The sequence below is a fragment of the Anomaloglossus baeobatrachus genome, chromosome 12 (assembly GCF_048569485.1).
Source record: "Anomaloglossus baeobatrachus isolate aAnoBae1 chromosome 12, aAnoBae1.hap1, whole genome shotgun sequence".
Lineage (NCBI taxonomy): Eukaryota > Metazoa > Chordata > Amphibia > Anura > Aromobatidae > Anomaloglossus > Anomaloglossus baeobatrachus.
The window spans coordinates 135,217,740-135,231,908 of record NC_134364.1 but is presented as its reverse complement, the minus strand read 5'-3'; the positions used below and the strand labels follow the sequence as shown (position 1 = coordinate 135,231,908).

Here is a 14,169-nt window from a genome sequence, read left to right as displayed (position 1 = left end):
ACATCATCGTCCCCCTCCAAAGTGTCAATAAGCCCCGCTAGATGATGTAGATCCTGTTCACACATGTAATCTCAGTACAGCAGGATTCTCTTACCTCAGCTATCAGGGCCTTAAAATCCTTAACAGAGGGCAAGGGGTCTAAGTAATTCCTCCAAAAAGCAGCCCAGGGCATGGGACCCCAACTACTGTATTCATTCTCAGATTGTGCAGGGGGTGAGGACCAGCCCCCTGGCCTCAATAAATTGGCACCGGGGGGAGGGGGGGGGCGGGAAATCGCCAAATCCGCCTCCTTGGCATCCTGAAGTCCCCACTTCCTGTATTTATATCTGGAGGACAACTTTTTAGGCATTGCAAAAAGCTGAGCATGTGTCCCAGAAACTGGGGAATGGCTAGCACCCGTGACGTGAGATGTAGGAGGCTCTGAATGACGCCTGGACTGAAATCACATTCCCCTCTGTGGGATCCCATTGACAATGGGACCTTGCCGAGTCCTGCAGCACCTGCTCGTCAGGCACAATATAGTCGAGGAGATTCTGCTGCGGGCCAGAAGAGACTGAGGCTGCAGTCAGCAAAATCCTAGATGGCGGTGGAACGCCGAGGGAAACAGAGACTTTCTACAGAAAATCATCCAGTGCTGTAGCAGAAGTCAGGACCAGAGTAGTCATCGAGATCTCGAGTCTGCCCATGACAATAGGTAAGCTGGACAGAAATATGCCTAATAAAGATGCTTATACTCTGCGCTTGGTGGGAGTTCCTACATCGCACACCTTCTCACATCACCTCCCTGGACACACCCTTCAACAGCATACTGTAATACTGAGCAGCTGTCAGTCAGTGCAGGCGGTGCAGTTACAGCTGCCACTCTCTATACATAGAGCATTGACTAAACCTGCGCTGGAGCCGCCCCAATGACTGAAACCCAAACACTGCTGGGAGGATTAAAGTTAATTACCTCCCGGCGGGTTCTAATTGTTATTAACCTGTAGCTCTGTGACGTCCCTGGATTATCAGGTCGTCAGAGGGTACTGCACAAACTGCCCTTCCGTGCAGTATTCCAAGTCCCTCATGGTGCTGGGTCCCTATCTTACAGTGCTGCCTCCAACAGCAAATCAAATCCTAGATACACCCTGCACCACACCCACCAGACACACCAGTGGACGGCTTGAGTGGAATAGAGTCACCAACCTGGGGGGTCAGGAAGGGGAGGTGAGGAGTGTAGTGAGTGAGTGAGTAGTGTTGGTCAGTGAGAGGAGGTTGAGAGTGGTGACTCCCAAGAGAAGCGGTCTAGGTTGCAGACGGTGGTCTGGACCTAGAGGAGTCGGACCCCCGGTCACAGGGGATTGCGGCTAGGTGCCTGCACCTGTCAAGGAGGACGGTCAGCAGCCTGGCACGGTCACCGGTCCGGGACCAAGGCACAGCGGGGTACACGGACCCTAGGTCGGGGAGAAGCTTCAGGCAACCCGGCAATTAACCTGAGGAGAACAAAGCCTTTATGATCTGTTCCCACCCACTCCAGAATCGGGGCACTAGTGCAACGAGGGGGATAGGGCCTTCCAAACAAGCGGTCCCAGAAAATCCCAAGCGTGAACCATGAGAACAAGCTCCCACACTTAGCCACAGTGGGGAGCAGGGCCCGGCAAGTTCCAGGCTACTGGGCCACTACGTTGAAGTTAAACTTAGTGCCAGGAGGCAGGTCACGGATCACCAGGCAACACTGTAGGGGACGGGACCCGGATGAGCTCCCCTCAAGCGGCAGATGTACCCCGAGATTTGGTTTACCTGGTCATCAGCATCTGCTTATTGACTGAGTGAGTACCTGAGTAATCCCTGCACCCTACGGCATCCCACCGAGTCCCAGGGCCTTCCTCTACCCGTGGAGGGCAACGACACCTTGCGGCCCCACTTCATCACCCCGGGTACTCCCATCGGCAGCAGCAGTATCCCTTCATTACCGTACACCACGGATGGCATCATGAACTATACCTCCCCTGTAACTAACTCCTCCCTTTACGTTTAAAAGTGGCCCCAAGACCCCGGGTCCGGAGATCCTCAAACCACAAGTCATCACACGGATCAGAGCGGTTCGATCCGCTGCAGGGGCTGCACAGCTCAACCCCACATCTGCAGGTTAATAACGTTTTTATAACATGACAGGTTCCCTTACATTAAAAAAAAATAGTGGCACGCAGAGCTCAAATCACGACGATTTGGTCACTGTCCAAATATTTATGACCCTAAATCTAGTAGTAATTAGCTTATCGTGTTCTTTGTGCCATATTTGTGAAAATAAATAAGAAACAACGTTTGGAACTCCATTCTAAGTCTGAACTGGGTGCAAGAACCTAAAAAAACTACCCTATATGGAGATAAGGTATGCACACCAGCGACTATGCAAGGGGAATACATGTAATAGCAGAAACTGCTGTGTGAATACTGACATGAAAAATCCAATAGCTATATGCAAGAGTGAAAATGTGAAAAATGGAATCTGCATTACTGCCATGAATATATGAATCAAGAGAAATTTAGCTACTGAATTGATCAATGCAATAGAGCCCCAACACTACGCCAAAGTATTTCTCTACGTTGGGGTCCCTAGCTTGTGTGTGTCCTCTCATGCAGTTAAAAAACTTACCGTGTATGGGAAGCTGAGACCCAGGCTATATATGCGTATAATGTGGATTGGCAATAGGTGTGTATGGGGAGGGTTCACAAACGAAAAACTACTAACAAATAAGGAATAACGTTTGGAACTCCATTGTATGTCTGAACTGGGTGCAAAAACCTAAAAAACATCACTATGGGGAGATAAGGTATGCACACCAGTGACTATGTAAGGGGAGTATTCACGCTGCAATTTCTGCTATTACATGTATTCCCCTTGCATAGTCACTGGTGTGCATACCTTATCTCCATATAGTGGACTGGACTGGCTCCACCTCTAGGCGGCCATCCATTGGTCCAACTTTAGCCCTGTACCATTCCATGGGGGATGTTGGGGAAAAAACAGGGATTATCTGGAGAGTTTGTGTGTGATGGCAATGGTCTTCAGGGTCCCTAGGGGGTAGGCCCTGCATCCTGATGGGGATGCAGCACCTTGTAGCTCCCTGATGGCTTCAGGGGCACTACACTGGCACATAGGGTAATATTGGTATTCAGTAGAATGTGATGTTTTATCACATTCCACTCGCTCCGATTTTCATGCCGTGTGTCTTAGGCCTTTAGGTGAGTATTATGAAGTGATTTTTACCTTTTACACAGCGGCCTGGGCTCTTATATACAGCATGTTAGAACGCTGTATGTATACAAGAGCCCAGTGGTGGTGGCCGCAGCTTATAGGCCCCAAATCTGGTGACAGGTTCCCTTTAAATTTTTGAAGCAGACAGAGTTCTGTTTTTTTCTAGATTTTCCACTTCCTAATAAACAAAATGATGGAATAAGAATATCATCGGTCTTTAATAACATCTTACCATTCTCCTTATTTTCATCACACTTAACTTTTCCTCCCACACATACACAAGGATGAGCCTGAAATCAGAGAGTGAAACATCACATGTAATAACGGACAGAAATAAACTAATTTTACACACATGACATTCTGAATGGATTCCCAATTCAATTTTGCTGTAATTAGTGTAGATATACAGTATAGTATATATATTATAGATACATACATACATAATAATATATATATATATATATATATATATATATATATATATCTTTACAGTATTCTGGTTCTAAACAAAATTATCACTTATCAGAAATGATTAAAAATATATATAGGCTAAAAAAAGAAAGATTATGTAATCCTAAGAAATAACCTAATGATATTGCCCTCTCCCGTCAGTGCACACATTAGTAATGAGCAGCTGTATATGCGGCCACACAAGTGGAGCAGAGAGATAAAACACAGGCAGAATGACGATAATTAGGAAGCGGTTATATAGTTCCTAAGAATAGTATAGGGACAAGAGAATGTAAATAGACCTATTCAATAAAACACTTGCCCACCAGTGCAAAGGAGAATACCTATAAAGGGATGTGAGATGCCGGGGTAGTCGAATAGCTACTATTTAGTCCCAAAAATTGCTATAAAGGATATTGCCTAATAGAGTTGCTCTAGCCCAACAAACTACAGGAGAATGACACCAAAGAAGCAAGAGAATAAGGAAAGTGGATACACAGCCAGCCAGCCATCGGTCCTCATTCATATGCTCCAGTACCGTGGTACTTGCAGCCGGGCACTTGCCCTTGATGGCTGTTTGTGTATCCACTTTCCTAACCTGTCATGTTAAGGTGATGTTCAAATTGTGTTTTTGCCATATGTCGGTTTCTCCATCAGGACTTCTTTATGAAGCCTTGAAAAATAGGATTCTAGCACAAGTGACGGTGCTGCACAAGGAGTCGCTTTGTGCTTTGTCTAACCTCATTTTTGGCAGCGTCCACCTTGGGGTGTGCAGAGAGCATGGCCGAGAATTGGACTTTTGTTCCCATGTCTGAAACGTGGACACTGTCAAAGCTGAGGCCTGACCGAGCAAAAAGTGTCTATGCCACAAAAACACACAAAGCTTTTTATAATGAGAATGTGGAAGGCACTCTACCACCCGGTATGACACTGAGTGTGGAGGGCACTCTACCACCCGGTATGACACTGAGTGTGGAGGGCACTCTACCACCAGATACGACACGGAAGAGTGCCCTCCACACTCAGTGTCATAACGGGTGGTAGAGTGCCCTCCACACTCAACCAGATACCACACTGAGTGTGGAGGGCACTCTACCACCCGTTATGTCACTGAGTCTATGGGTGCTAGTAAAGGGTGTAAAATCATCAGGACATAATAGGGTCAGCTCCATCTGTGGTAACCGGAGGACCTTGCCCTGGTGGGATTGTCTATGCACCTTTGCTCATATGGACCTGGTGAGACCGTTCCACTTTTTCTCAAATTCTTTTATAGTTGACCACTGTCACTGCTAAAGAGTATATTTCATTTGAGTATCTTGCGTTATTTTCTCTTTTCCTTTTTTTCTGAGTGAGGGAGGAACACTGTCTACTCCCGAAGATGGAAATAACACAATTTTCTTTACTGTTTGTTATGTTCTGTTTGTTGTGTTTTTTTAACTAGTGGCGTCTTAGCCAGTGGGGTAACTAGAGATTGATAAGCCCCGGTGCAAAGATCGGACCCGGGCCTCCCCCCTCCACGGACACCGACACTTGGGGTACGGGATGACACTGACACTCAGGGTACATGATAATCACGCCCCTCAGCACCCAGGTTTCCCATGATCTGGAATCCCTCTATCAGCACCCAGCTTTCATATGTTCTGATATCCATCTTGTCCTCAGCACCCAGCTGTCCCATGCTCTGCTATACATCATTCCCTCAGCACCCAGCTTTCCCATATCAGAGCATGGGAAAGCTGGGTGCTGAGAGAAGATTATAGCAAAGCATGGTAAAGCTGGGTGCTGAGGGAAAGAGGATTTTTTTCCTCAGCACAAAATGTTTGCATCCCATGCTTGTATCTTTGTCCCCCTCATATATAGTTCTCCAAATACTGTAATGGCCCCTACATAGCCTTCCATATAGTATAAAGGGTCCCACATAACCCTTCATATAATAGAATGCACCTCGCGTCGTTTTCGAGTCTTTGGGGGGTTTGAGAGAAAGAACCGGCTCGGGGGTCGGGTCCGAAATTCTATGTGGTAACCGGAAGACACAAGGTCTCGCACCCATTTGTCGTCTGAGGCGGCAGCCCAGATGTGTTGAAAGAGCCGCAGTCGACCTCCTGCAATGAGTGTGTCTTCCAGGGCGCCGAAGGAGTCATGAGGGGGGAAAACGTCGTGGCCGAGTCTCCCTAGTCCTGGACTGTTTCGGTCTTGGCTGCCATGACGAAGTGGGTTTCGGGGAGAGCTGAGAAGGTCGGTCCCTGCGTAGTCCGCGGCTGGTGGCGGGGACAGCACGGGATGTCGTCCAACCAAATGAGTTCCGAAAGGAGCGGAACGAGGACTGTGGACGTCTGGTGAAGGACGTCCTGGACTTCAGCTGGGGGAGGGAGGTACTCTTTCCTCCCGTGGCGTCAGAAATTAGCTTGTCCAGACGTTCGCCAAACAATCGGTCTGGAAAAAGGGGAAGGCCCGTGAGAGACTTCTTGGAGGCAGAGTCCGCTCGCCATTGTCGGAGCCAGAGAGCTCGACGGATGGCTATGGTATTTGAGGCGGCAAATGCTGCACAGGTAGCAGCGTCCATGGAGGCCTGGATGAGGTACTCCGCCGCAGCGGCAATTTGAGCTGTTGCCTCTGTGAAGGTATGAGTGAACTGGGATTCCTCAAGCTAAGTGTTAAGGGAGACTGCCCAGACCGAGATCGCCTTTGCGACCCACAAAGAGGCAAAGGAGGGCGAGAGGGAGGAACAGGCAGCCTCCAAAGCAGAGCGGGCGAGGTGCTCCACCTGGCTGTCGGGTCCTTGATGGAAGAACCATCGGGTAAAGACAGGAGCATCTTTGTGGTAAGGCGGGAGACCGGGAGGTCAACAGAGGGCGGATCGGCCCAGCCCTTAGGGGCAGGTGAGGCAAAAGGGTACCGGGACTCCATGAATTTTCGGTTACCGAAGCGCCTGTCAGGCTTCTCCCTTTGCTTTGTGAGGATATCCTGAAACTCTGGGTGATCAGCGAAAACCTTTTGGGGTTTCCTTGCCCTCTTAAAGGAGACCGCATGGTCAGTGGTAGTGGATGGGGGATCCTCCACATGCAGAGTTTGGTTGATTGCTGCTATAAGGGAGTCTATTGCAGTTTGATCATCTGATGAAACCAAGGAATCCTCCTGGTACAAACAGCATTCTCCCTCCTGCAGCTCATCACAAGCCGTGGAGCGTGTGGGAGAGCCTGCCCTGTGTGTTCCTGAGGGAGAGCCCGCTGGAGACACCCGGCCGTGTGCTCTTTTCCTGATCCCTGCAACCGGTGAAGCATGTGCCCGGATTACCTCAGAAGGATCCTCCATAGGGGTATCCTCAGGCTGCGTTCCGTCCAGGGACCCAGAAGGGTGTGGAGGACGACATTGCATAGCCAGAACCAGGGTCTGTGACAGTTTTTCCATGGATTGGGACAGAAACTGTGCCCATTCCGGTGGGCTGGGGGCCCTAGGCTCTGGGCTGCCGGTTGCGGCGGTGGTGGCAGGGGGGTCTTGGGGGGCTATAGGGGCACAGGACTCACAGAGAGAAGAGGTGTGTTTACGTGGTAGCTCAGCGTGGCAGGCAGTGCAGGCTGAATAATAGACTATGTGGGCCTTAGTACTCTTAGTGCCCTCAGATTTCGGCATGTTTCTAATAGGAGTATGCCAGGAGGGGGAGCAATGCTCAGCAGAGCTACAATTGAAGCAAGCACCTCACCAGAATCAGCCGATGACCCTGTCCTCAGGAAGGAGTAAGCTCTATGAAGATCTTCGCACGCTTTCCTGGGAGGAGCGGGGCTTATCGCGGTCGCGGGGGGGGGCGGGGCTTAGCGCTAAAAGAGCGGGAAGATGAGTCAGTGTGCCCCCCCCTGCTGTGGGTAGTAAAAAAAACGGCGGGAAGGGAGCTTCTGATAGTTTTCCTCCCTCTCCCTACAGTCAGCACACAGCTTGTCACCGGTGGTAATCAGCCGGCTTTTCTGCTAGAGCAAATAAACAGAGCAAATAAAACAGCGTGAGTCCCTGAGCCCTGGGCCCTCCCCCCTGCCACCGGGAAATTATCTGCAAGACTTTCTGCAAACAGCAGAACTTCCCCCTCCTCCACCCAGCAAGCTAGAGAAAGTTAACACTGTGTCCAGGATCCTTGCTCCTTGCACATAATAAATACTGTAAATGTCCTGGGAGCCTTCCCTGCAGCGTCTTTTCTCCCTTTGTCTGGGAAACCAGTCAGGGGGGATCTCACCTTAAAACACTGCTTTCCAGGCAGTGAAAATAGCAGAGTCAGCTTGCTGTGTCGGTGTCATATTCAACTCAGAGCCTGCAGAGAGGGGCTGAGGAATTGGTGCCATCTTCAATTCAGAGCCTGCAGAGAAAGGCTGAGGAATTGGGCTATAGGGGCACAGGCCTCTACCCTGGGCTTTGGAAAATCGGTGTCTGTGGAACCCGTCGTCCAGCCCAGGATCCAGCGTCGCAGGAGGGGGTACGTGGAGGCGACACTCCACGTTCCCGCCCGTTGATGGTAGTGGGAGATCGGTCCCAAAAGGAAACCGTCGCCCTCATAAAATAACAAACCTTGAAAGGAAGTGCCTCCTACAGACACTAAGCTAAAACTGAGCTTGCCTGGCCCGGCCAGGGGGTGTATACTGCAGAGGAGGAGCTATGCTTTTGCATCTACTTAGTGTCCTCCTATGGATAGGCAGCATAACACCCATGGTCCTGTGTCCCCCAATGAGGCGTCCGAGAAAGCTCATTTTATACTGATAGCTTTCCTTTAATTGACAAATGTCTTGGAGTATTTCTATATTAGCCAAAATCATGGCTATGCACTGAACCTCTGCTTTGTTATCCGGGGTGGCATGAATTTGTCATTTATTCAGATGGATGACTTAATGAATACAAGCTGTGCCAAGAGGAGTAATATTTGTACGGTAATATATCTATGTAAGGATTAAAACAAAGCAACTCACCACTAAGACACCATTGGTGATGATTTCACTGGGAGGATCTGGGCTGTAGAAAGATATTGATTTGCATATTAAAAACTGTATTACCACCCCTATAATTAGTTTACAAATCCTTACAAATCTCGTACCTTTCCTCAACGTTAAATTCAACTTCCAACACCTCTTTATCCTAAGAAATTAAGAAACGCTCATGTAATTTGAAAATCAAAAACACAATATTTGTGATATTTAATTTTGGGCCAAATGAAAAAAAAAATGACATTTGCCAGTATTCCTGAAGCAAGTGTTCATCTTTTATTTCATAGTTTAATAACAGGTGACAAATCACTGCTTATTGGACTCACCTTTGGGTTGAGTTTGAAGACTCGCTTAGTGGTCTGGCCGGGTTTAATGTTTCCGATGTCAAATACAACTGAGGAGAGCTTGTCATCCAGCACCAGATCTCGGTCATACAGCGTGAGCTCCAGGATGTTCTACAAAATAGTAGTATAATGGTGACACAACTATTTACATTTAATTGATCAACTATCTTTCTATATTAAATTAAAAAAAATAAAGAAACATTAAACTAATTTTGCAATTGCTGTATTATATGGATGGATTTCCAATTGTCAGGGATTAAAAAGCCTATCCGGCACACTAACTCCACATACAATATGGTCACTCTTTCCATCTTATTACAGAATAATAGTGACATGTATCCCTTGGTAAATTTTTAAAAAGAACCTGTCAGCCCAACCTTGTAATGTAAAGTAAATAGATGACAGTCTTGATACTGTAATATACTGATTAAGTGGATATCTTTTGGTGAAAACATCCAATTTGAATTTTCCTGCTAATTAGATTTCAGTGCACAAGGGATGGACTGTACATTGTGTCTTCTCCTCCCTGTCTTTGATCATTCAACCTCTGCATTCCTATGCGCTTTGAAACCTCAACAGTTTCCTGTCATTCAAAGAGATGAGATAGGTCTTCAAAGACCGAAAACAGGCATTGTGGCTAGGGAATCACAGACAGGGAGGGGAAGACCCAGTGTACAGTCCAGCCCCTCTGCACCAAAATATAATTAGCAGAAAACTTCAAATGCTGATTAGAGGGAATCTCTAAAGTAAAAAAAAAAAAAAAAATAATCTGCAGATGGAGTGTTAACCTGCAGGTTAATAGCGTTCTTACACCATGCGATCTCTGCAGTGAGAGCCCCGCTGCCAGGAGGAAATGATCTTTATTCCTCCCGGAAGTTTAGGGCTTTTAGTCAAAGGGGTGGAACTGGTGCAGTTTCATTCACCTCTCAGTACACAGTGAGTTGTGGCTGTAATAATGCCCCGGTACTGACCGCTGACTCAGTAGTGCATCAGTGCTGAGATGACTGTCAATCAGTGCTCGAGGCGTGGTTACAGCCATCAATTACTATGCACAGATCAATGACGGAAACTGTGCTGGCCATACCCTTACAACAGAAAGCTCAAGGCTGCTGGGAAAAACAAAGATCTTGGCACTCAATATCAATGTGAATAGTGGTCTTTTACTGTAAAGAACTTGTAGGACCAGAACAGGCACAGACGTATGGGTCAAAGACCTTCATCAGTGTGCTATAAAGTGTAACAAAATCCAAGGATACATAAAGTAAATAAACAGTAATATACATCAGAAACAATGAGAGTATATGAAAATAAGTGACGCTGGGAAGAACCAGGAAGGACAATGTGAGTCACTGTGAGGTAAGGATGGGATGTGGGAACATCATAGGAAATAACTGGTGAGCAGGTGCCTAGAGAATACAAATGCTATGTAGCCATTAAATACATTATATAGCAGGACTAGTGAGCTCCCACTGGTAAGCAGGTGCCTCGAGATTGTGAGTGAATTGAGTTGACTGAGTACTTGAAGGTTCAACGCATCCCCAGAGGCCTTCAGAGTTCCCATCAGACCAACCCTATTCAGCGATCTACCTGATGATTGCCATATATTCAAGCAAATCCTCAATAAATGCTCCTTTGACCTTTTGTTACTTACCGTGGAACATCTTCAGAGAGCCATCACTTCCACAAAGAAACAGATCCACTCTATAGAGACATAGCTAACATCTACCATCAGCAATGAGGAATTTGCTACCCTCAAGAACAAACTCAAAACCATCACAAACTAACACCACTGGGACTCAGAATCTCGCAAGAAACATAGGTTTCTAAGAGACGAGGAAGACTACGCGCTTAACTGGGTCTACAAATGGCAAGACAACTCGGCAAGACGCCCTACTCCAAGTTACAGAGGATCCACCACCGATTATTCCTCCTCAGGATTGGAATCAGAATGGAGAGGCTATTTCGTATCCACTCCTCGTTTTTTAGACCAAGGCAGAAGAGCCCCAGGGAGAAGAAGACGAGACCAACCAAAAGTGGAGGCCAATGCAGACTGGGTCAGACGCACCAGGCTGACTACCCACTCTCAGGTAAAGAATCACTGATTGTAAATATTTCCTCTGAATCCCTGAGTATTGCCGAATTGGCAGTTCTACAGAAAGGACTATCCTTCTGCCTGTCCCGCCGACTTGATACCTTTAATCTGGATATGGACCTCCAACGATTTTTCCACACATTATGCCTAAAGACTCATTTTTCTAGTACCCCTGATCCCATCATAAGTACTCGTCCTCTTATCACTGCAGCTGAATTGGGCCTCCGACTCTAGCTCTTTTAGACCTCCTTCAGGCTCTCACGCCTTAAGGACCTTTATTAACTTTGTGGACTAAGATTTTCAAGCCTTAAGGAGAGACACTGAACAGGGACGCCTACATTATAACTCTCACTTGTCCATTGTTGATGAAAAAGCCCTACGCTCCCTGAAGGGGAATAAAGACTTGATAATCAAACCGGCGGACAAGGGGGGCGCTATTGTTATCATGAATCACAAAGATTACATTGAGGGGCACTGCAGCCAGGAACTTGAGATGCTGCCCCCTGACTGCTGGCCCCTATGCATGTTTAAACAGAGGTCTCCCCCTGGAAAGACACTGACCTGCCGCCCCCGCCTTCTGTGGTGTGACTGGCCTAAGCCCCGCCTCCTGGATACATATCACTGTGCTGCCCAGCTTCCGGCCTCTCTGCTGCAGAACCCGGACCTGTTTGGGCAGCCGGACACAGGGACCCGCTCCTGGAGGCGGTAAGAGAACTATCAGCAGGGAGGTAAGCGTTTCAGCTCACAGCGCTGTTAGCTGTGAGCGGCTCCCTCTCTGCTGAGGCACAAGCGATGTGTGCCGGTGAGCGCGGCGTTCTAAGTGAACTACCCGCCCGCTGGTCCGCTTGTGCTCGCCATTATTTAACACCCTCCCCCCCTCCCTCCCTCCCTCCATCCTCCCCTCCCTCCATCCTCCCCTAAAATCAGCATGGAGGAAAGCGTCCTGCTCACGGCGCTTTTAGCTGTGAGCGGCTTCCTACATGCTGAGGTACAAGTGACATGTGCCGGCGAGCGGCGTTCTGAGGGAACTACCCGCCCGCCGGTCAGCTTTGGGCTCGCCGTCAATCTGCCCAAACCTAACCTCCCCCCCCCCTTTCAGCAGGGAGGGAAGCGTGCTGCTCATGGCATTGTTAGCTGTGAGCGGCTCCCTCCCTGCTGAGGCTCAAGTTATGTGTGCCGGCGAGCGGCGTTCTGAGGGAACTGCCCGCCCGCCGGTTAGTTTGGAGTTGCTGTTAAATTTAAAAAGGAGCGCTTCGCGCTCTTTTTCTACGGCGCAGCCCGCCCGCCGCCCTATCACTGCCGGCACGGGGGGGGGGGGGGGGGGGGGGGGAGTACGGGGGCGATCTGTGGGGTGGTGCGGTCCCTGTTGCAGGCGCAAGTTGGAAGCGCTGCAGCAGTGGGTGCGCTGGCCTGCTGGAGCAATAAGCTTCGCTCCCCTGTACCGGCCCCCCACCACCCCACATCTTCTCATATACCCCGTCGTGACACTGTACGCACTGGGGCTGTAGGCAGATCAAACCACCCCCCCCTCCCCCCCGGGGTTTCGGCGTGGGATGGCGGCGGTGGGGATGACGTTGAACACCGTGCTATGCGGTCATTTGCAGGTACCCCGGCCATTGTTGTAGTCAAAACATGGTGCGGGTAGCTGCGGCGACCGTAGTCAGTCGGCCTCACTATAGCATCGGCGTGGGCATCGGGGCTCTGAGCATCGTCATGGAGGAAGAGAAAAAAAAAAAAAAAAAGTCACATCGGTAGAGCTAGATCCCACCACTGCGGCGGATGGTCGAGGTCGCCGCATGGCAAACGCATTCTCGTCCTCAGACTAAGTCTGGTGAGGTACCGCTGCGGGACGAACAGCATCTGGGTACATTGGTACGGACAGCGGAGTTGCTGTTGGAACCGGGCGTGCAATTTCCAGAAGTAGGGTCTGCTTTTTCCTGCATCTTCTGGTAAGTACCATTATGTGGGATTTTGGGTGGGATAAGTGCCCCAGGGTAGGGGTAACGTGATGTCACCAGGCAACAGGATTCCCACCTAATTCTACATTCTTCCTTCTGAGTTATGTATGACCAACACCGTGGGTGGACTGTGGAAATCTCACACCCTGATATTAAAGGCACTTGTAGTATCTGCCGTTACTGACAGGGCTGTGGAGTCGGTAAGCCAAACCTTCGACTCCGACTCCTCAAATTCTCTTGCACCGACTCCGACTCCGACTCCTACATATATTGCTTATAGTTAGGTGAAAAATTTATTGTAGTACATGAATGTGTATGTGATCATCAGACATTTAATAATTTTTATGATACAATAATCAAGATATTTGGATAGAACATAAAATATATTTATTGGAATACAACTTTAGAACACAAAAAACTGTAATAAATTGTAAATATGTAATACACTATGTAATATACAGTAGATTACATATATATCTTGTGTGTGTATATACACTGTGTGTGTATATATATATATATATATATATATATTACATATTTACAATTTATTAGTTTTTTGTGTTCTAAAGTTGTATTCCAATAAATATTTTATGTTCTAAGCAAATATCTTGATTATTGTATCATAAAAACAATTAAATGTCTGATGTTCACATTGTACTACAATAAATGTTTCACTTAAATATAAGCATTATACTAAATGTTATTATTTAGTAAAATATTCAGCACATTCTGCATTGCACTCCTGTCCCCAATTTATTATATATTTTAGGAGTCGGAGTCGGTGCATTTTATACCGACTCCGACTCTGACTCCACCAAAATGAGCTCCGACTCAGACTCCGACTCCACGACTCCGACTCCATAGCCCTGGTTACTGAATACTGTGGTCGGCATTACACAACCTGACTGCTCTAACTGTAAAAAACCCTTTCCTATTTAATTTAAAAAAAAAAAAAAAAAAAGTCTTGTGCCAGTCCTTTATACAAACAGGTATTTATGCATGAAAATGGGATCTCCATTAAAACTTAGTGCTGTAGCCGAAAAGTTGCAGGTTTGGTACCTTTTCGCTTCCGGTTTGTGTTTCATCTTAACAGTCAAAAGTGAGCAAGTGATGTGCAAAATTTGCA

The 14,169-nt window shown here is 47.8% G+C and overlaps 1 protein-coding gene across 1 annotated transcript in view; it reads right to left on the bottom strand.

Annotated features, from left to right (window-relative positions):
- The window catches only part of PLA2G4F (phospholipase A2 group IVF), a 178,854-nt gene that overhangs the window by 97,634 nt on the left and 67,051 nt on the right, over positions 1–14,169 (bottom strand). Inside the window, exons 4-7 of the mRNA XM_075330911.1 lie at positions 8,976–9,104; positions 8,760–8,800; positions 8,635–8,677; positions 3,471–3,528 (exon numbers count right to left, since the gene is read on the bottom strand). Coding sequence (XP_075187026.1) covers positions 3,471–3,528; positions 8,635–8,677; positions 8,760–8,800; positions 8,976–9,104 — 271 coding nt within the window. The remainder of the gene's footprint in view (positions 1–3,470; positions 3,529–8,634; positions 8,678–8,759; positions 8,801–8,975; positions 9,105–14,169) is intronic.